General features: G+C 39.0%; 5 protein-coding genes across 5 annotated transcripts; 2 read left to right on the top strand and 3 right to left on the bottom strand.

The window, feature by feature from the left end:
- The first annotated feature begins 12,934 nt into the window (after window positions 1–12,934).
- QC763_0029010 (uncharacterized protein) lies at window positions 12,935–14,892 on the top strand. Its single transcript, XM_062905495.1, has 4 exons — window positions 12,935–13,144; window positions 13,210–13,329; window positions 13,390–14,006; window positions 14,061–14,892. The coding sequence occupies exons 1-4, from the start codon at window positions 13,008–13,010 to the stop codon at window positions 14,624–14,626; spliced, it is 1,440 nt and encodes a 479-aa protein (XP_062767766.1). The 5' UTR covers window positions 12,935–13,007; the 3' UTR covers window positions 14,627–14,892.
- Window positions 14,893–15,317: 425 nt separating this feature from the next.
- Window positions 15,318–16,560, bottom strand: CRH1_1 (transglycosylase; the record flags this gene model as incomplete). Its single annotated transcript, XM_062905494.1, is given in 4 exon segments — window positions 15,318–15,623; window positions 15,628–16,221; window positions 16,241–16,385; window positions 16,469–16,560. Coding segments are annotated over 4 exon segments (1,137 nt in total).
- An 883-nt stretch (window positions 16,561–17,443) lies between these two features.
- APM4_1 (clathrin associated protein complex medium subunit) lies at window positions 17,444–18,812 on the bottom strand (the record flags this gene model as incomplete). The annotated part of the gene is made up of 2 exons (XM_062905493.1): window positions 18,200–18,812; window positions 17,444–18,115 (listed from the first exon to the last, which is right to left on the bottom strand). Exons 1-2 carry the CDS (start codon window positions 18,530–18,532, stop codon window positions 17,444–17,446), a joined length of 1,005 nt encoding a protein of 334 aa, XP_062767764.1. The 5' UTR covers window positions 18,533–18,812.
- Window positions 18,813–19,167: 355 nt separating this feature from the next.
- On the top strand, window positions 19,168–20,730 carry QC763_0028980 (uncharacterized protein; the record flags this gene model as incomplete). Its single annotated transcript, XM_062905492.1, is given in 6 exon segments — window positions 19,168–19,206; window positions 19,446–19,830; window positions 19,899–20,007; window positions 20,024–20,288; window positions 20,306–20,541; window positions 20,574–20,730. The coding sequence occupies 6 exon segments, from the start codon at window positions 19,168–19,170 to the stop codon at window positions 20,728–20,730; spliced, it is 1,191 nt and encodes a 396-aa protein (XP_062767763.1).
- Window positions 20,731–21,252: 522 nt separating this feature from the next.
- On the bottom strand, window positions 21,253–22,062 carry QC763_0028970 (uncharacterized protein; the record flags this gene model as incomplete). Its single annotated transcript, XM_062905491.1, has 2 exons — window positions 21,253–21,943; window positions 22,007–22,062. The coding sequence occupies 2 exons, from the start codon at window positions 22,060–22,062 to the stop codon at window positions 21,253–21,255; spliced, it is 747 nt and encodes a 248-aa protein (XP_062767762.1).
- Window positions 22,063–22,167: the final 105 nt, after the last annotated feature.

Raw genomic sequence — 22,167 nt, 5'->3', positions numbered from 1 at the left:
ATTACATTTTTATAAATCATGTAGTCTTTAGTTTTTAGTGAGAAAGATGAATTTTATGATGAAGTCAACTAGAGTGATAAAAGTAATAAGCTTCGGTAATCGTAAAATATCCTTAGAATTATACAACATTTCAATAAGATAATACTGTAGTAATTATTATAAGATTTAAAAAAATATGATTAGGTTAAACTTAACAGATGAAAGATTTATTGTTTATGAAATAATGCATATTTAAATTAAAGTTATCCCAAAAGACTAGCCTAGTTTTTTTCAAAATATGTCAATAAAATAATTGAATAATGCATTAGTAAGTTTAGAAAGAGATAAGTTAATCAAAACATCTCCAAGGGAAATATTAAAATTAATAATGAAGAGAAGTTACAATTTTATGCTTAATAAAATAATCAAGAAAATGATAATAAATTTCAGAAATTATTAATTAATACATATAGTATGTTATTTTTATAAGTAGTAAAATATAGGTAGTTTAATAGTACTATGGTCCGATAGTATTCTAAATGAGGTAATTGATATATTAGTAATAACTTAATTTATAACTAAATAGGAAAAAGCGAATGTTAAGATGTTTTATTTTATATCAAATAAATAATTTAAAATACTGTATGTATCTATCATAAAAAGATTAAACTTAATTAATCGATAAGCAACAAAGTGCTCTCGTACTTTTTTAAATAGAAACACCAATTAAATATAAACTATAGTATTATGTTAAATTAAGTTGATCTTCTATACCCTAATAAAGGAATATTTTAAAGCTATTACAACAGTTATTAACAAACAAAGAGTTTTAAATAAAATGATAAGTAAGGGTATATATTATACAGTCTTTGATAATATATATAACGAGCCTCTATCTAGGAACTCTACAAGGGATACTAGTTAAAGGCACTTCTAATTAATCTCGGTCTGGTATGGTTAAATAGTATATCATTAGTGGCTTATATTAATTACAGTAGTTTAAATATTAACGATTATAACTTATAACTATATATTACAGAACTATTTAATTATACTAGTTAGTTCCTCCGTATATATAGACCTAGGGACCGTGGTCCGTTACTTTCTCGACGGTCCTCGGTCCTTTCCTTATTAGCTGATACTAAACCGTGGACTGTAAGTCCTGCCGCGGTCCCCGGTCCTAATTTTATTAAGTTATTTTATTTACCTAGACCGTAGGCTCTATTTAATCGCCCGGTCCAGTCTTAATTAGTACCTTACGTCTCTACCTTCTCCCAAAACCGCACTATAATACTTTTCTCTAAGCCGAAACCCTTACGGCTTAACATTTTTTACTATTAACAATATTATAGGTTTTTTTTTTTTTTTTTTTAAGAATCATTATATTTAATTACGTATAGAAACGTTATTATAAAATTAAATAGTTCTTTTTTTCGCCTCGCAAATCCTCCGTTATAGGTTTATAATAATACCTTATTTTATTTATTATACCTCCAGAAATTTTCATGTTATAGTTTTTAAATTTTCTTTATACTCACAATATATTTACTGTCTAGTCCTATATAGTGAGCCTAACGTAAGCTTTGCTTTTAAATACGCTTTTCTTGTTTCCAATATTATAATTAACCTATTTATAATAACCCGAACGATAAAAGAGCAAGATAAGTTCGAGCGTAAGAAGTAAGAGTTTAAAACTAGTCTTTGTAATTAACCGCTAGATTTTCCGGGTAAAAGGGACGCGTTACTCTTTCCCTATACGCCAGGAGCGTTTATCTACATAAGGTATTTAGAAGAAGGATATTTAAATAGTATAATATATAATTATAGCGTTATTTAACTTTTTACTAGGTACTTTTACGTAGCACAACACCACTTAAAGTATCGTTTTACAGGTTCTTTACGTTTCGGCCCCTTACGTAAGCTTCGACTAGTCTTCCGACGTTTTTTTAAATCCTAATATAGTTTTTCTTTTGTTACTAAAAGTACCGTTCATAATACGTTACTAACTTTTAAAGTAATAAAAATACGTACTACTAATAATATTTCAAGTTGGTTATTCATATTAGCTTTATAGCATAGTATATATTATATTAATTACTTGATTAGAAACGTAAGCTTTTGCTTTATTATTTTTAATTTTTAGTTAAAGTAACAATAAGTTTCTGCTTATTAGTATTAGTTTTCCCTAGTCTAAATATTACCAAAAAACCTTTTTTTTAATTGATTCGAATCGCTAAAGTATATCGTTATTTTTTATAAATTATCTAAATTTAACCATTCAAAGTAATTAATTAAAATACTTTGACTCACTTTTATTAACTTATCAATTTAACTTTTTTTACATTATTTTGCTTTTTTCGTTCTCCGCTACTTCCTATATATCAATTCTACTTGCCGGTATCACAGATTTTAAAAATAGAATATAGAAAGTATATAACCGTAAATATATTATATTAGGTAGTTTTAATCCGAATATTGTCTTTGATGGTGTCCTTATAATTTTAAACGAACCTATTTTCCTATTGTCTAGTTTCTTACTAGGCTCCTTAATATCTGAATTACATAGAAAGAAAAACTATATGTATTTTCTTTAAAGCGAGGTTCCTTGAGCATTTTATTCCTATAATATTTCTGTATTCTTTTCTACATTAACTTTAAATTTTCTTTAAACTTGCCGTAAATTATATATAATTTATTTAGTTTAACTCTAATCTTCAGTTTTCCATTACGAAATCCTTACCGTAACTTAGCTTTTTATTTTAAGTATATAAAAAACAGTATAACTTAATCAATTCTATTAATAGAATACTATAAATTAAATATATAATTTAAAATATTTATATATGTTACGTATTTCGACCTATACGCTTCTATTACTAATACCGTTTTATCACTTTACTTTATAAATAATCCATTGTTTTACTATAGTTTGCCCTAATTATCTTTTTCAATACTTTAATACTTTTATTTTCAGTATTAATATTACTTTATAATATCGTTATTTAGTTTGCCATAATACTTATTAATAGCAATTTATTTATAATAGATTATTTAATACTTTATTTACGGTTAAAGTAAATATTTAAGAATACCTTTTCATTCGTGTTGAAGTAGTAAAAATAGCTCCATCAATATATTTTTCTATTAATTAGTTTTTTAATTCAATTAACTCACCCTAATATTTTTCGAAGTTTTTGTATAATTAATTTAAAGGTTAAACTCGGAAAGAAACTGTAACCATCGTGTTCATTATACGTTAACAATTTTTAAAAGCTACATAAAGTATACATTATATAGTTAATACTATTAAAATATAGCCTTTGCTTTTTAATTACTTAAATAATAATAAATAATATTTTATCCGAAGTTAAATAGTCTTTACATACCTCCTTTAAATTCTTGAAAGAAAAGTTATTAAATAAAATTTTTCATTGTCGATTCCCTAACCTAATTATGCTGCGATCGTATAATTCAATATATTAGCCACGACCTCGAACAGTCCATTAAAGTCTAGTAATGAAAAACAGGCTCCTTTAAAATAGCTTGTTTAACTGTTAAAAGCCCTATAGTTCCTTTTACCTTTACCGGAACTCTACGTTTTTCTTAATTAAATAATGAAATACCTGTGTAATTCTTACATATTTCCAAAAATATATCTAATAAAAGGTTATACGATTTGAAAATTACCTAATATATATGAATAATTATAACGTTACTTAATTTTTAATTACTACAATTTTTTTTAGGCTTTGTTCAAACTTTACTTAATAATATTGACTATCCTTAAGATTCTGTTTTTTATATAGAACTTACTTTTTTTTATCAATTAAAAGTCCGGCTTTATATGATGCATTAAGTATTATTTATATGTATCGTTTATATTCTTCTAAGAAATATAAATAAATCAAAACATTATCGAAATAAAATATTATTATTTTATTAAGGTATTTCTAGATCGTGTAATTAATAAAACATTAAAATTTTATATGCATATTAATTAACTCAAATAAAATTACAAAGCATTTGAAAAAATTATAACTTAAATGAAACCCTATGTTTTATGATTTTTTTCTTTAACATATATGTGAATATATTTAATGGGTATATTTAAAATATATAAAATATTATATTTTAGTTCTTTAGCTCTGTATTTTAAATATCATCAGTCATAAGTAAATATTGTACAAGTACCCTTTCTTTATTCCATTTATAGTAATTTCTATATACTTGTACATTACCTGTCTTTTTCGGTATAAAGAAAATAGCATGTTTTACTTGTAATATAAATTCTTTAATAAATTTTCTTTTTTAAATTTTCGTCTCAATACATCGGTAACTTTCTAGTTTACTTATCGTTAGTATAATAAGCTTTAAATAACCGTAGCTTAACTTTTTCTTTTAACTTAATTTCGTGATTCTATAGTCTCCGCTTTGACATCCTTTTTAATATTTAACCGTAAATGTTAAATACCTTGAATATTCTACCGGTACCGCTTATTTCTCGCCTTTTTTTATATTATTATAATAAATATATCAATTAACCTTTGATATTTTTATTCATACTATTAACCTTGCTTCTTCGATTTTACCGCCTACATCAATAAAGTATACTATTACTTGGAAACACCATACGGTAATACTATATGAGATACTTATGTTATACTTTATTGTATATATACTTTTTAATTCTTTATTATTAATTAAATACTTTTAAACTTTATTTTAAATCGTAAATAACTACCATCCATTTAATCAATATTTAAGTTGTAATTTTTATACTATTATTACCCTAAAATTATATATTTGGAAAATACTATCCCCATAATATTAAGTATAATCAAAATTATTTCCCTTCGATTATATTACTTAAAAATAATATATCTCTACATACTTTTTACGTTAAAATAATCTTTATATTACGATTTAATTTTTGGAAAATATTTTAATATAATATACGAATTATAACGAACTTGAATTTTTTCCGTACTCTTAATTACTAATATTACCGGTGACATACTTTTTTTAATACACTATGCCTTAAAAGCGTTGATCTTTCTTACTTTCTGTTTATATAATAGTGATTTTAATACTAAATATCGAGTCGTTATTTTATACTTTTACTTTATACCGATACTTCAACTAATACTTTTTATAACTTAGTAACAACTACCGGCCCCCGCGAAAAGCCGTGAATCGTTTCTTAAACGGTTATATTATTTAATAGTATTTTTTTTATTCAGAGTTAGTTGATAGCGTAACTTCTTTAATTAGTTCCGCTTAATATCCTTTTACTTCCCGTTTTTAACCATTTTATTATCTTACTATATTGATATAGCTTTACTGCTTGTTGTTTCTCTAAATTCGTTTATATACCAATATCGCTTAACTTTTTCGTAAGTTAAACTTATAGTCCGCGTTTTCAATATCACGTAAGTACTACTTTTTTTATAAACCTATACTATCTTTTATACCTCAATTTTTTACCTATTGGAAATAGTATCCTATATATTCGAATACAAAATATATTATTTAGATGCTATCCTCTAATTTAACCAAATCCTAAATTTCTATAGACAAAAATCGTCCATTTCTTTTAAAAAGTTTTAATTTCCATATTAGATTCTTCTTTAATTATTCTTTACTTTCCTTATCTGCTTCATATACCGGCGATTAATCGTATAGTAATATACTTTGATAATATAACATATACATATTTATTCATAATATATTTTAACAAAATTACGATTTATTATTCCGATTTTTCAAAATAAAGTTATATTTTATTTTCCTTAAAAAATACATATTATGAAAATAAAAGTATTTATTTTAATGTTTTTTCTAGTTTTTCTTATGCAAACCGTTTAATCTATAGTACTTGCTACATATAGATTATCCTATTCTATTTGTATTACTTTTTTACTTTTATTTACTGGGTAGGTTCTATTTATTATACAGGGTTGTTATTTTTAACAACTCCTATAGTAGTTTCTTTAATAATTTATATCAATTAATCCTATAATTTTACATTTAAAACTTTTCTTTTTTATACTTCGCTTCTAACTTTTTTATTATTTTTTATAATTTCCAAAATTGTATTTCCTTTTATTCGGTATATTAATTAGAGTTTTCTTCGAAATTCAAAGCTTTACTTTCCTAATATCTACAACGATAACTTCTGCAACCCTCATGCTTTTTAATATAGTAACTACCGTAATTTTCTTTTCTCAATTACATTATTTAAATTTTATAATCCTTTTTAAAGTACTTTACTTTCTATACATAACATACTTAACTTTACTTTTACTTTAACTTCGGCCTTACCGCCTTTATTATTATATGACGGTAACCTCTATTAGTCTTACCTAAAAAATACCGGAGTAGCCAATGTTAAAGTATTACCGCTTACGTTTATCGTTAAAGCGGTTATTCATTTACTATCCCTTAGTATTATTTCTCCACTCGGTATCACGTTAAAATTACCGATCGTTGATCCGTATAACTACAACGATATATTTATCAATAGTTTAGGCCCCGACTTTCATATAATTTATCCTTTATTCTTTTTAAAGCTGTTGTAAAAATACTATATTGGTCCATGATTATTAATAACATTATATAAATTAATGATTTTAGATAAAACCACGTAATACTATAAATCGCGTTTAATATCAAATTTATAAATCTCTTTTAGAAATACCTTATTGTATTCCCTAAATACTTCTTTAAATTTTACCTCGAAAATATAATAACCTTTAATATATTAAACCGTAATTTTCTCCTAATCCTCCTTCTCCTTATAATGATTGTTAAAGATAGATTCGGACTATATTAAAGCTTTTTTTTCAAGCTTAATTACCTTAAAGATTATTTTTAATCTTTTATTAATAAATTAGAATAAATAGTAATAAAACTTAGTTTTAAACTAAATTAAAAACCCTTTAAGCTCCAGCTTTTTTCTATAACATTTCGGTACCGAGAACGTAAATATTGATTTAGATATAATTATTATAGTAATCTAATTCCGGATTTATTAAACTTCGATTTGAAATTTCTTTAATATATTTCATGAAGTACTCTCTAAATACAATATCCGATCTAATAATTGTCATAAAAAGCTCGTCGTCATTTAGGCTAGGCGAGAAGTTTCCTATTTAAACGTTTTTAGGTCCGGGTATAATAATAAAATACTTTTAACTTATCTATAATAAAGCTAAACAAAATATATACCGTATAACGAACTTCTAGTTAAAGTCTTTAAAAGAGATGCTAATTTAAGATGTTTTGAAATAATCCTGGTGCGGTATAACTAAATAATGTATAATAAATGATTGTCGTAATTATAATAATTTAAGGATTAATAATTATAACTTATAATCATATATTACGGAACTATTTATCTATATTAGTTAGTTCCCCCATATATAAACCTAAGGACCGTGGACCGTTGACTTCCAGACGGCCATTGGTCCTCTCCTTATTAGCCGATACTGGACCGTGGACCGTAAGCCCCGCCGCGGTCCGCGGTCCCAATCTCATTAGTCTATCTTGCCCACCTAGACCGTGAGCCCCGCTCATCGCCCAGTCCAGTCCTGATTGGTTGCTTACATCTCCAATTTCACCGAAACCGTGACAATATGTAAAGTTCCATCTCAATATAATAATGTTTTAAAAGGAGGCTCAAATTAAGAGTATAATTTGAAATGAAAATACATAAAAGTGAACATGAAGTTTAAATTACTGAATTGCCTCGTATTGTAAATCAATAATAACTTTATTTTTGTCAAGGAATATCATACTATATTAAAATATAATTACTATTGTTTTTTAGAAGTAGAAAGATTTTAGTACTAGAAACAAGAAATCTAATTAATTATTTTAACTAGCTATTATAGCATATAGAGAACACCATCAATATTCCTGATAGAATATTAACATGAAGTCTAAACTTTTTTATCAAAGTACTAAAGAAAGGATTATAATATAAAAGGGACAAAGATCAGTGAATTTAAATACTACTAATTAAAATATGTAAGTATGACTAAGCTAATAATATAGGCGCTGATTAGGTTATCAATTTAATTTAAATTATCTTACTTAAAATAAAAAAACATAGGTTAATACGTGAATCAATGAAAATACATTAATAAGTAACAATAATAAAACATGTAGATTAAAAACATGTTTAGCTTTGTGTTTTTAAAGGTTCATTTTAAGACTATGTCATTTTAAAAGAGAAAATAATAAAGTCCTTTTTAGGATATCTCTAAGAAAGTGGGGAATTAAAAGTAATAAAATATATTATAAAAGCATTAAATTATCCTGAGTAACAAACTATAAATAACGATTTTTTTTATAGAAGAAGTAAATAAATCCCTAAGGCTGCGCATTGATTACTAAAGAATACATGTAAAAGTCATGAAATATTATTACTCTCCTCTTTTATACAGTAAAATAATAAACAACAATTCAAAAGCAAAGACATTTTCAAAAATTTATATTCGATAAATCTTGAATTAAATTTATATAAATTTTGAAAGTAAAGTATTAAAAGCCTTTTACATGAAATCAAGTATTTTTGAATATAAAATATCTTTATTAACTTTTTATACTTCACTTATTATTGTTAGAAAGTTTATTAAATAAAACTTCCGAAGTTATTTCAATAATCATTACAGTATAGTATATATCTTAATAATATTATAAAATATTTAAAAAATAAAAAAGAATATTCTTAATATACAATTCAAATATTAAGCTGGCTCAATATAAAAAATATTCAATGGTAGTTTTATACTATTAAGATCCAATTGTCAAAATTTAGAATTTTAATTATTTACCCTTTTGACAGTGGATAAGGCCACTATTCCCTTCTATTACGTTGCCCCCAGGCGCTTTGTTGTTAAAGACAGTTCTTTATAAAAATTACAATGAATATTATAAAAATAAATTGAAAGTCATTTCTTGATTTTAAAGGTATTTAGTTGTCCTTCGGTTTTCATAGTTTTACTAAAGATTTTAAAAACTATATTACTCGATTATATATTTATTACTATTATTAATTTAAAGTAGTTTCACGGTTTTGAGAGACAATGGAGACACAATAAACCAATCAGGACTGGACCGGGCGATCGAGCAGGGCTCACGGCCCAATAAAACTAGGACTGGAGACCACGGCGGAGCTTATGGTCCACGGTTTAGTATCGACTAATACAGAGTCGACCCGGGACAGTCTATAAGTTAACGGTCTACGGTCCCTAAGTCTATACATACTATCACGGTTCTGGAAGACAGTAGGGCCACGAGGACCAATCAAGACTGGACCGCGCCATCGAGCGGGGCTCACGGTCCAGGAGATCAGACGGACTAATAAAATGGGGACCGGGGACCGCGGCGGGGCTCACGGTCCACGGTCCAGTATCGGCCAATACGGAGCGGACCGAGGACCGTATGCAAGACAACGGTCCACGGTCCACGGGTCTATATATACGGAGGAACTAGCTAGTATAGATAGATAGTTCCGCAGTATACAATATAAGTTACAATCGTTAGTATCAGACTATTATAATTAAGGTAAGCCATTATTATATACTATTTAGCTATACCGAACTAGGATTATTTAAAAGTGCCGTCAATTAGTATCCCTTTTAGAGGTTCTAGATAGGAGTTTGTTATATATTATATACTTACTTTAACTCTATTACGGATAAGTTAAAGGCGTCTTTTCACTACTATAGCCGGACCTAAAAACGTTTAGATAGGAGGCGTCCTGCCTAGCCTAGGCGCCGAAGGACCTTCCGCTAGACCTATACCCTTTACCGTAAAGTAGGTTATTAAGCGTTTTAAGGAACTTAAGGACGAGACTTAGTAAACCCGGAATTAAATTTTCGCTATTTTAACTACGACTAAGTCGACTATTAAGTTCCCGGTACCGGAGCGCTATAAAGGAGAAAAGGCAGAACTTAAAAGATTTTTAATTTAGCTTAAAACCTATTTTCGTTAATATCTAAACTAATTTACTAATAAAGAGTCGAAAATAATTTTCGCGGTTATTAAGCTTAAGGATAGGGCTCTCGTACAATTTAAACCTATTTTCGATAATTACTATAAATAAGAGCCGGAAGACTAAAAAAAATTACTATAGAATACTTCGAGAGCTACCGTACCTTTAAAGCTAAGTTTAAAAAAGTATTTAGGAAATACAACGAGGTAAAGCGCGCGTAAAGGAGGCTCCTAAGCCTACGCTAAACGCGCTTAGCAGCTAACTACGTAATTTAATTTAAAATTAATAGCCTACGTAATACTATTAACAATAAAGGATTAATATAGCTCTTTTACTATAGCTTTAAAAAAAAGGTAAAGGATAAGTTATATAAGGAGTTAAAGCCCGATACTATCGATAAATATATTACTATAGCTATACGGATCGACGATCGGTAGTTTAAGTATCGTATAAAAAAAAAAACTACGGTAAAAGTATCTACGGTAATAACTATAAAAGGCACTTTAGTAATAATCGTTTTAACAATAAATATAAATAGATACCCTAGTACTAGCTACTCCGGTACTATATACTTAAGACCGATAAACGTCGATACTATATAGTAGTAGAGGCCGTAAGGCCGGAGCTAAAGTAAAAATAACTTTAAATATTTCAATTATAGTAAAGTAAAATACTTTAAAAAAGATTATAAGGTACCTAAGTAGCTCGGATAGAAAAAGAAGATCGCATTAACTACTATATCGAAGGGACCGAAAGTTATAAAAGTAATAATTATCGGGTATTAATAAGGCGGAGTAATAAGCTTCGAGGAAGATTTTAATTAATACGCCGGATAAAAAGATATAGAGTTTTAGGAAGTAAAGAAAATACTAAAAAGGCTAAAAGTAAAGTATAAAGAAAGAGATTTTTAAATATAGGTTTTACGAAATTAATTAATATAGATTATTACGGAAGTTACTACGGAAGTTATTAAGGGTAAGGGTCTTACGTAAGGACCTATTAAGTAAATAATATTAAAAAGGTAATATAATAAATACGGAATTATTATTTTATAAAATATATTATAGTTTATAAAGCTCTTATATAAAAGCTAAAAAAAATATTAGAAAAGTAAAAAGGTTATTAGTATTAAGATCGCGAAGTTACTAAAGGATATACTAATACCTATATAATATATACCCTATAAAGGAGATACGGTATAGCTTTATCCTAAATATCCAGAATATTAAAAAGTACTTTAGTTTTAATATATTATATATAAATATATAAAGTACTATTAAAGTAAGTTATTATACGGTTACTAGCTAGTACGTAAGGTAAGTAAAGAGAGTAAGCTATAGCTAGTTAAAAGGACTATAGCCCGATAGAAAAAAGCTTAATAGAAGGACCTAAACGACTATATCTTATAAAAAGTTTAGGACCTAATTAAATTAAAGGATAGCTTTTAGGTTATATAGATTATATTAAAGTATATAAAATACCATATCGAATATATAAACGGTTAAAATATAAACGATAATATACGTTTATAGGAAGAAATAATATTAAGATAATATCTAAGCCCAGACTACGTTATTTATTTACAGGAGAAAGTTAAGTAATATTATTAAGCTAAAACGTTTAAGATTAAATAAAAAAACCGCTATCGAAAGTAAATATAAAAAATTTTTAAAAACGGAAAATAGGAGGAAACTAAGTAAGTATAATTAAAAGACTTCGTATTATTAAATAACCCGGAGTAGGAGAACGCTTTTAAACGATATAACTGCTTAAGAAACGACTCGCGGCCTTTCGCGGGAACCGTTAACCTCTAACGGACCACAAACGGTATTTTTAAAGGTATTGGCGTAAGGTAAAGGTATAGAATAACGATCCGGCGCTCGTTAGTGAGGTTACTACCATATAGAGAGAAGGTAAGAAAAATAAATACTTTTAGGTTACTATACGGTAAAGGGATCTCTAGGTAATAGCATTAATAAACGGTAGTGCGGAGATAAACTTAATTTTACTATAGTTCGTATACCAGGCCCGTATACCGTAAAAAACAAAAAAAAATCGTTATATAAAAACTATTTCCTACGTAAAAGGTCTATAGGAAGATACTACCCCTAGACATTATAATCGAAGGAAAAATAATATTAATTATATTCGATATTATAAATATAGGACCCTCGAAAAATATAATCCTAGGGCAACCATAGTATAAAGACTATAACCTAGATATCGATTAGAGGGATAGTAACTATCTACGACTAAAAAAGCTTTAAAAGTATTTAACTAACGATAGGAGATTAGGAGCACGTACGGAGCAGAGTGCAGGATAAATACCCTCCACGGTACTACCGTACCCAGGGAGCCCCCGACAAACTGGAAGAAGCTCAGGCGACCTTTAGCCACGGAACTGGAGTGTACACTGGCCTCCAGTAACGCGACGGTTTTCGCTCCACATATTAAATCCCAGCAGCCTATAAAGCCTAGCTTCCATGGGGATGGCTTTATGTCTTGCCCACTTCGCGGAACAGCCCGACATGTCGGTCTGCGATACAGATCAGCGCGAAAAACGATGCAGGGATTATGTTACTATAGTGCTGTGTAGCTAGTTGAGCTAAAATTACCATCGTAAAGCTCAGGAGCTCTGAGTCTTCCTAGACATTGTCCTTAAGTCTCGATGTCATGTTCGTAGAGACTGAATTGGGTTGTTTCCGATGTCCCTGTGAAACAAACTTTTCCTTCCTTTTAGCCATGGCAAGCCAGTTTCGACGGCCTATTATTTCCACCAATGAACTAAGTTTCTCCGCATCATGTTTGTATTTTGCCGGCTCCAAGCTTTTGCAACAAGGGGTACTACTACCTCCAGTTGTCAAACCCCTGTATGCCACACGCAACCCGAGCTAGGCATTGCAACGCAACCTTTCTCGTGTTGACAGAGATCTTCAATATAGAATAAAATGGACACGTCCTTATGACCAATAACTAACTCGTTGTCTGGAAGTTGTATACTATTTCCTGTTGGTTTTCCTATCTAGCAATGATGGTGAGCAGATTGTGTTTTTTGTGGCTTGCAAGCTATGCACCACATCTCGTTGCAGCTGTTTCGTACAGCGTGCCATCATCGCCTCCATCGAATTCCAGTCCTCTCCTAGATCCGGCGCCGGTGGGCGTGTCGTAAGTCAACTGCTGTCTCCCCTCGAGTGAAACTCAAGGCACCTCTGGCTGACATTCTAGGGTAGACTGGAATTCTTCACTTTCCCTGGCTACATGGAAAATGTCACGTCCACCATGACGTGCTTGAAGAACTTCAAAGATCTCACCGGCTCATGGCCGCCGGTAAGGGTTGGTGGAACAACGCAGTAAGCATATCTTTCTTGCATGAAGACACCTCGGGTTCACGCTCTAATGGATATCAACAGAGACCGGGCAACATATAATGCCCAATCATCGGCAGCGGTCACTTACTCTGTCAGCAACCCCGCTGATGCACCCATGAGTCTGACGTTTGGTCCTTCGTTTTTCGACCTGGCGGCCTCATACCCCGGGAAGGTTATAATTGGACTCAACAGGCGACTGAATAATCTGGGCAACACTCTCGCAGCTTCAAGGCTCGCTCACCAAAGGATGAGAAACCTGGACTCGATCGAGCTCGGCAACGAACCCAACTTCTACACCAATAGCGACCCGATCGCTGGTGGCACCTGGAACGCAGCTCGGGACCGTGCCAGTCAGGTTGAATGGCAGAGGGCCTTGGCCAGCAATCTGACAACTTCCAGCATCATCTCCGCGGGCGTCTTCTTTGGGACAGACAAATTCAACAATGCGAATCTGGCCAGAGAGGAAGGAAACGCGATGGCAGCTGTCAAAAATTTCAACTCGCATAATTACCCACAGTGGGCAGGGACCTACAATTTGGCAAGACTCATGAGCCATAGCGCGATTGCGACACAGATTGCGCCCTTCAAGGCTGAGGCTGCGGCAGCCAGAGTTGCTGGCAAGGACTATATCATGGGGGAGACAAACAGCGCAACCCAAGGTTTGTCCTATATAACGTCTGTGTTTTCTGCGGCTACTGACAGCATTATCGCAGGAGGGGGTGGCATAAGCCCAACATTCGGCGCCGCTTTGTGGATCGTAGACTATGTGGCCCAGTCCCTATTATTGGGCATCAAGTCTATCTACTTCCACCAGGGAACTATCGGAAACTGTCAGTACTGTTGGTGGGGCAGGTTCAGTATGGGAAACCCTTATTATGGGGCTTACTTCATCACGGCGGCCCTGGCAGAAGCACAAAGAATTGCTCCGTTGGATAGCTTCTTGAATAACTTTGGGGGATACGCCATCTACAAGGACAACAAGCCCATCCGAATCTTGCTCATCAACTCCAACTACTACGAATCGGGGACCAGATCGAGAGAAAGCTTCACGTTGACTGGACTGCCTTCCGGCCTCACGAGCGTCCTGTCCAAAAGACTGACTGGGAGTAGTGCTACTTCTAGATCCGACAGGTCTAGTCCCGCCACCTTTGGTGGTCAGACTTTCCAAGACGGAACGTGTGTGAAGCAAGGAATCGAACAGGTGGAGGAGGCTAGCGTGGGAGCGGGGAGTGTTACGTTGAGCTTGGCCGCGTCCGAGGCATTGCTGGTGTACCTGTGAAGACGCTCCTCGAGATTTTCTCGTGAAAATTGCTCGGGAAATTCATCCGTGGCGGGTGAATGTGTCATAGGAGCCATGTCATGACAAATGCATCGTTGGATGAGATGCTGTAAATACACCGATGCTGGTGCACGTTCCTACCTACTGAGAGACAGGTACGACTGATATAACTACCGCGAGAGCACCGAGTGGTTTGTATCATACGTTGTAAAGTAGAAAACAGATACGATCAGCAGCTAAGCTCAAGCTTGCTATGTGTTGCAGAAGGCTCGGGATGATCGCCGAGAGACTTGGTTGCACTATGGGTTCCTTGTTAACCTGTTATCAACCATCCAAGATTAGTTCCAACATCGCCTACATGGAGTTACCTTAACTCGACTTTGGTTTATCGTGTGTTCAGCTAGGCCAAGACCTATGTTTCCACCCTGAGCACCCTTACATACTCACCCACCTAGTTGCTCGCAGACAGCAAGATAAGAAGGCCACTGGTCGAGGCTTGCAACCAGTCAGATACGATTTCACAATGGAGCTTGCGTCGAGCAGTTTGTAAGTAGTAGGTCTTCGATTTGAACTACTAATATTCTCCAAATATCTCTAATGAGTTTTGCAAGGAAAGGTTTGCTTAGGTAGGTGCCCATACCATCAACTTTTCAATAAGAAAGACTCCAGCCATACGAATCCAACAAAGAAGTTAAACTGCTGCCAGCATTCCCACTGTACACACCGCAACACTCAAGATCCCCATGAGACCAAATCGAGTCGTCAAGCTACTTCCTCCGGAAATGATGTTGGCAGGCTCCGTAGGGCGGTCTGTGGAAACCATGGTGGTTGTTGTGATGGGATTTCCACCATGTCCGGCAAAACCGGTCGCCGAGGAAGCCACGCCAGATGCTGTTTCGGTCACGTCGTGGGTCACAAAGGGCTCCTCGTCGCTGGTGATTCCGCCCTTGTCTCTTTTGTCTGTCCCTTTCACGACCCTGGCCACCGCCACTCTCTCCTACCGGCATCGGTTCTGGAGCTTGGCTTGGCACAGGCCCGGTTGTGACATTTGTCATGGAGATGCTTTTCCAGCTTCCGGACAAATCCGAATAAAAATAACTCGCCGCTGGATTCAGATTCGTGACCGAGACGCTCTCTACGTACATGGTAAACGGCCCCTGGGTGTAGTTGGTGACGCCGCCGGCCCAGTCAATTGTCCCGTTTGGATTATTTGAATCCCCTCCGGCCCAAATGCCCAATTTCAGCCTCATGGGCGTCTGAGGAAAATTGCGGCCACCGAGGGCATCTTGATAGGCCAGGGTTCTGACAATGGCACCGTCGATATACCATGTTACCAGGCTTGGGGTCCAGTCGATGGTGTAGTTATGTATCAGCCCTTGGGTGTCTCCCATGGCGGTCTTGCCGCCACGGTCCCAGGTGGTTGTGTTCCCTTTCCCAAAGTAGTTGGTTTGCACCTCTTTCCGTTCGCCGCCGATCCATTCCCAGTCAATTTCGTCCAAGTCATCCGACTCTAGGACCCACAACTGACGATGCCCGTGCCACTGGCTGCCCTCATGTGCAACCTCGGCACGGCCAAAAAAGAAGTACCAGGCTGTCTCTATGGTGGGGAGTCACCTTGCTTGTTGATAGTGAAGGCACCGCCGAAAGGCGTGTACGTGACGGACCCCGTGCCGACAGATGACCAATGGTTGTTGTCCGGCCATTGCGGAAGTCAATGCTGTACTTAGGAACGGGCAGGCCAACATCAGGGGACAGCGCTCTGCACAAAGTCTGGTCAGCTGCCATCTGTCCCTTGAGAGGACCTCAAACGGCTATCTGGGCACTCACTGGCCGTTGGGTTACAGCTTGTGTAGGTTTGGGCGGTGGCCAGGGCACACAAGGCCACGGCACCTAGCAGCAGAGAACGAGGCCACGAGGGAGAGAGAGAAGCGCATGATCAAAACCAGGCGGCTTTTACGCTAAAAGCCATCGACGAGAGCGCGGTTAAAGGATGGAGGCGGGTGTCAGGGTGCTCTCGGAACGAAGCGAGAAGATCAGGGTTAACCGGAAGTCCGCAGGCTGCTAGCAGTGGTTTGCCAGCAAGCCATCTGAACATAAGGTTATGGGAACCAGAGAAATGATCGAGACGGGCGCCGCCACCTCGTCAGCTCTGGGGCCCATCCCGCCGGTCACCCTCCAAGAGGTAGCACATGCAACAGCGAAGGGAGTACGTGATTCCGAGGAGACATCAAAGTTCCGTTGTGCAGAACCGCTGGCGTGGGCTGCCATGTCCTGGTCTGCCACTGTGGGAGACGGTGTTTCTTTTTTTCCCATTCCCGATCAAAGTTGTGTATCATTAGATTCTCGCATGCTCTTGAAATAACCAAACGCCGCCAAACGCCAGTGCTATGCAATGCAGCAGATACCGCGACACACCAAAGAAAACACATGGTATTAGTAAACGGGGTTAGAACCTGGCATGGCCGTGTTAGCATGGACACTTCCCCCACCTCTAAAAGCCAGTTGGGTTGGCAAACTGACCTGATCTCGTAGCTCCCGGCCCTCGTCATGTACCTCACCCACTTGACGCTGGAGTAGTTGCTCTTCTCGAACACTTTTAGGTATCGGACCAGCAGCCCGGAGCTGGTGAACATCAAGAGGCTGAAGCTCATACTCAGTGGCGGTCGGCTCCAGGCCTTTTGGTTGGTCATGCTGGTCAGCTCGGCCTCGGCGCTCAGCACGAACTCGCTCTGACCGGTGAAGCGGCCGATTTTCCAGACAATGTTGTTTTCCGACGGCTCGTACTTGGCCTTTCCCTGGGTGCACCGCTCCGTGATCCTAGCCGTATTGAGCGGGGTCGGGATGCGGACAATAACGTTGTGGCAAAAGCTTGGAGCCAAAGTTGGCGCGCACACCGATGCTGTACTCGACCTTTGTCTTGCCGACCTCGTTGACGATGGCGTGGACCTTGAAGGGCAGATTGACGTTTTCGGTGGCACGGTAGCGCATCAGCTCAAACTCGCCGTCAGGCGGCACAAATGAGATGATGCGGTCGCTGTCAAACTTGCCCAGCTTGACGCATTGGTGGAACTGGCAGTCCTCCAGCGTCACACTGCCGGCAGCCGCCTTGGTTGCCTTGCTCCCCTGCCTGTTCCCGCTCGGAAGAGTCTGCATGCCGTCGTTGTCAAGAAGCAGGCGGTCGTTGAGGCCAAACTTGCACTCGGGTGTCCCGCTCAGGTAGGCGCGCATGATAATCTGGCCGGTGACGTCGGCTCGGAGCACGGAGCCGGTTGCGCTCATCAGAAGATTCACATCCTCAATGACATCGACAAAGGCCTCGTTCTTGCGGTACTTGACATCAGCCTTGCGCCACGACAGCGCGCCCGTGGCCTGCATGGTGATCTTGGCCGAGTCCTCGACGGCGCGCGTCCGACCTGACGCCCTCAGTGGTGATGTACATCTTGAGCGTGTCGGTCTCGGTGTTTTGGGGATAGCCAAAGTCGATAATTTCTGCGCAAAAGGGAGAGAGAGAGCACCGTTAGCAGCGGCCGCCGCGGCAGACAACAAGCAGATAAGCAAACAAGACAAACACACCATCCAGGAGCTCATAAACCAGGACGAAGTTGTTCTGACGGCCTCGTCAAACTTGGCAAAGTAGCCACGGCCGAGCTGAATCAAGCGGTAGAGAAACTCAAAAACGAGAGCGGCATTGGCGTTACTCTTGGTGATGGCCACCAGGTAAATGTTCTCGTGTTTGACATGGCTGAAGGTGGTGCTGCCGAGGGTCAGGATGGGTGAGCGGACCTGGGCATTGCTGATGACCTGAATGCGGAAGACATCGGCGAGACGTGGGCGGCAGTCGTTGCGGAAGGCACGGAAGATTAGATTCTCGCCCTTCTGGTTGAAGATGAGGATTCCCGACAGCATCGTGAGGTTGGCCTGCTGTCCGCGTGGTGGTTGCAGCTCAGCTTCAATTGGATCGGGGGATATTACGGAGTAGGTGGTTCAAATCGGCCGGGAACGCGCTGCGAGGAAGGGCACCCGACCCGCGTCGGGTCCAGGCACCGATGGACAGCACAGGCAGTTTCAAGCTGGACAGGAGCCCCGTGCTTGGCGGTGAGGGGCAGCCCCCCGCCTTCAGCTGGCGGGCGGCCCGTTCTATTTGTGCACGATATCTAAGGGTGAAGGGCAAGTGCACGAGCCACAGTGTGACCCGCAGTACCTACAGAATAACACTACCTACCTACTTACCTCTTTTACCTCTTGCTGCAGCGTCGTCATCACCATCATCATACGGCGGTCACTTGACCTGCTGACGCTAGCAGACAACAGTACTTCCAAATGTGCCACTTGGCTCTTTCGGATGCAACCGATGCTGATGAAGCTGATCCGACACTTAGTACTATAGCAGCCCCAGATGCATGATCTGCACCCACCCGTCCAATGGCAGCCAGCAGCCAATTGCCAGTGACTTCAATAGCACCCATGATGTCATGGGTTGGAACCCTGTATTTTCGACGGGACACAACACACCACAGAACCGAGACAGCCCATGCGGGATGATGTCGAGGGGGCCTGAGGAATGCCATCTTGGTCCCAGGGTCAGTACTTGGGCCGTATTGCATGTCGATCAGATGTCCTACTTTAATTATCCGTGATTCCCCTCCAGTTCTGGCCAGCAAACGTCGCTATCGACCGTCTATTGTGCAGAAGCCGCTATCGACAACCGACCAGCAGCAGCCATGGACGCTGCCAACTTGGCTGAGAAAAAAGAGTTGAAGGCAGGTAGAGCATCCATCTCTCTTGCGTTTGACGACGTGAAAGCTGACAGCTCCCGCAGCAAGCATTTGTCCTCGCAACGCTCATCTCGACCATTGCAGGCACATTCATCACAGGCATCAACCTCTACGACCGCTTGGTCGAGCAGCGCCGGCAGAGGAAGCGGGACAAGGGCCAAAACAAACGAATCAAAGGAGCTCGAGGGCGTTTGAACACGGCCGAGGAAGAGAGGACGAAACTGAAGGAAGAGCAAGGCAAACAGGGTCAGAGAAAGAGAGCAAAGGGTGGCGGTTCCGCGTCTGATTCCGATGCGGATGATGACCACGACCGAGACGATGATGGCGCCCGCCATCTTCGACGCTCTCTTCAGCACGGCGGCCCAAGTATCCAGCGAGAGTACGACCGCTTCTACAATACGATGGGACAAAAGTTTGCCCGGGGTGACCGTAAGACCTCCAGTCCCGCTCTACCTTTCTCCAGGAACGACGTGCTGACTGTTGGCTTTCCTGACCAGTGGTCGCTCAAACCCAGCTGCAGAGCCAAATCATAGTACTCCAAAGCACCGTCATCAAGCTCTTGGAGGAAGCCCTGCTTACTGGCCAACCGCCAGATCTGAGCAGGCTGTACAACACATCCGAGTTTGCGCGAGGGCAGCATTCGCGCCCTCCAAGATCAGTATCAGCGTTTCCTCCAGTCCGCCCCGATCCCCAGACGAGGGCCAAGGCCTGGAGCGCCCATCCGCCGTACGTCCTCCACGCCCTCTCTTCGAGGAGATGAGCAAGTGAGGCTGGCTGGGACCATCCACCTGTACGAAAGCACTCCTCCTGCAGCAGCCGACAATCTGTATCATGACGACAGCCGGAGCGGCACCAACAGAAAAGACCCTCTATTCTGCCCATATGCGGTAGACTTGCAGCATAGCCAGTCTCCACACTGGTCCACGTCACCTGCCCGGCGTGTGGTACCCTGCTAGAGAATCCCCCGCGGACCGAGATGAGAGAGAGAGGGGCGTCAATCCTCCTGGCGAATCGAAAAGGAGGTGGTTATCCGGAGACCGATCGGGACTGGGAACGTCGAGGAAGATCATCTTCACGTGGAAGTCGCTACGGCGACAAAGACGAAAAGGTCGATACTAAGTCCTTCATATTGACCCCGCGGTTTGTGGCAAAGTGTCATCGTCCAGATTCAGGTACGCCTGTTACCTATGCCTGTGTCATCGCGATCGAGACACATTGTGTAAAACCGAGGAGACATTGGTCTGCCATGTTGCCGGCAAGCACAGCATTGCCGAGTACAGGCAGGATCGAGACATCAAGGAGATGGTTCGCACGTTGCCCTATCGTTGAAAGGCCAAGATAAAAAGTTTGGTGGGAGAAGAATGGGACAGAGAAGAGCTAGCCATGTGTATGATCAATATTTATTAGATGGTTAATAGGTATGTGTGACGAAAACAACCCCAGCGTTGTCGTGTGGTTTATGAGACAAGCAACGGGAGGAAGGAGAAAAAAGATTTGTAGAAAGTGAAACCAAAATGCTCGACGCCATTCCATGCATCATTTTGGCTTATTTTGTCATGACCAGACCATTTTCCAACCCCGACACTTCCTCGCCCCGCCGTTTTTCCTTCATACACAAATTCAAGACGCCCCTTACTCTGCCTACAGCCTACACGGCCTCAACGCTCACCGTTTTGTGGCCATTCTTTCCGAGTGCACTTTCCCTTGTGCAATCGCCTCTTCCTGGCTCGTTTGTTGTGAAAGGTGGCCAGGACCTTGTGGTTGACGGCCTCGTGAATCTTTTCTTCGACGGTTCATCCACGGGCCAGCCTGGAGTGGGACAGGGGCCACAGGACGTGGTTGTCCTGGATTCTATCCACTGTAGCTGGGGCGGACGGGACGGCTGGCGATCACGTCCATCTCGGCGGCCACCTGAGCAGCATAGGCCTCGAGGGGTAGGTCGTTGGACGTCCTGGCCAAAAGGGTTTTCGATTTCGCGACCGATGAACAGAATGCCCAGGATGATATACGCCGCGGCAACTGTAGCGGAATCGTGATCCACCCAGCACCTTGACGAGCTGGAAGGCAGCAGGATGTACACCCATGTGATTTGGGCGATGGCGATCGAGTAGGCAATGGGGAGCGGCGTGGTGAGCACTCTTTCCGTGCCCATTGCACGTCGTTGAGCGACATGATGTTGTTGTAGGCCATGGTCTGGTGCATGGTGACGGGCAGGCGGCCGCTGAGGGCGAGCTCGTCGGTGAAGGAGGCAAGGTACGACAGAATCTCGAGGGGAGGTTGCCCAGGGGGGGACGGCAGCCTTCTTGGGACTTGCGTGGGTTGCTTTCTGCAAACGACACCCCAGGTACTCGCCCACGCTCTTGAAGAAACTCGGGCGCTTGAAGGTCCGGTGCGCATTTTCGGGTCCTCCTCGGTGGCCACCTTGGCAAAGGTATCCAGGTGCGAAATGAGACTCGAGATGTCCTCGTAGCACGTGTATGGTTCGAAGCGCAGCTTGTGCTTAAGGGCAACAGCAAATGCCACCAAAAGATTCATAGCGGTACTGGTCGTCACGCCAACAGGTCAGCCCACATGCGCCTAGACTCTCCACGGCCTGGGGACTTACAGTTTCTCCAGGACTTCGCGTCTCTTCACCAGGTCCTTCTTCTCTTCCGGGCACATCTTTGCGGCCAGAAGCGTGCACCCAGTAGATCCGACCCAAATTCTGGGTTGCCAGAATCAGCTGCGCCCAGTACTTTCTGCCTTCGTTGTAGCGCTCATAGGCCG

Source organism: Podospora pseudopauciseta, assembly GCF_035222475.1.
Source record: "Podospora pseudopauciseta strain CBS 411.78 chromosome 2 map unlocalized CBS411.78m_2, whole genome shotgun sequence".
Lineage (NCBI taxonomy): Eukaryota > Fungi > Ascomycota > Sordariomycetes > Sordariales > Podosporaceae > Podospora > Podospora pseudopauciseta.
The sequence above is the reverse complement of the archived record's forward strand: the minus strand, read 5'-3'. Positions and strand labels throughout refer to the sequence as shown.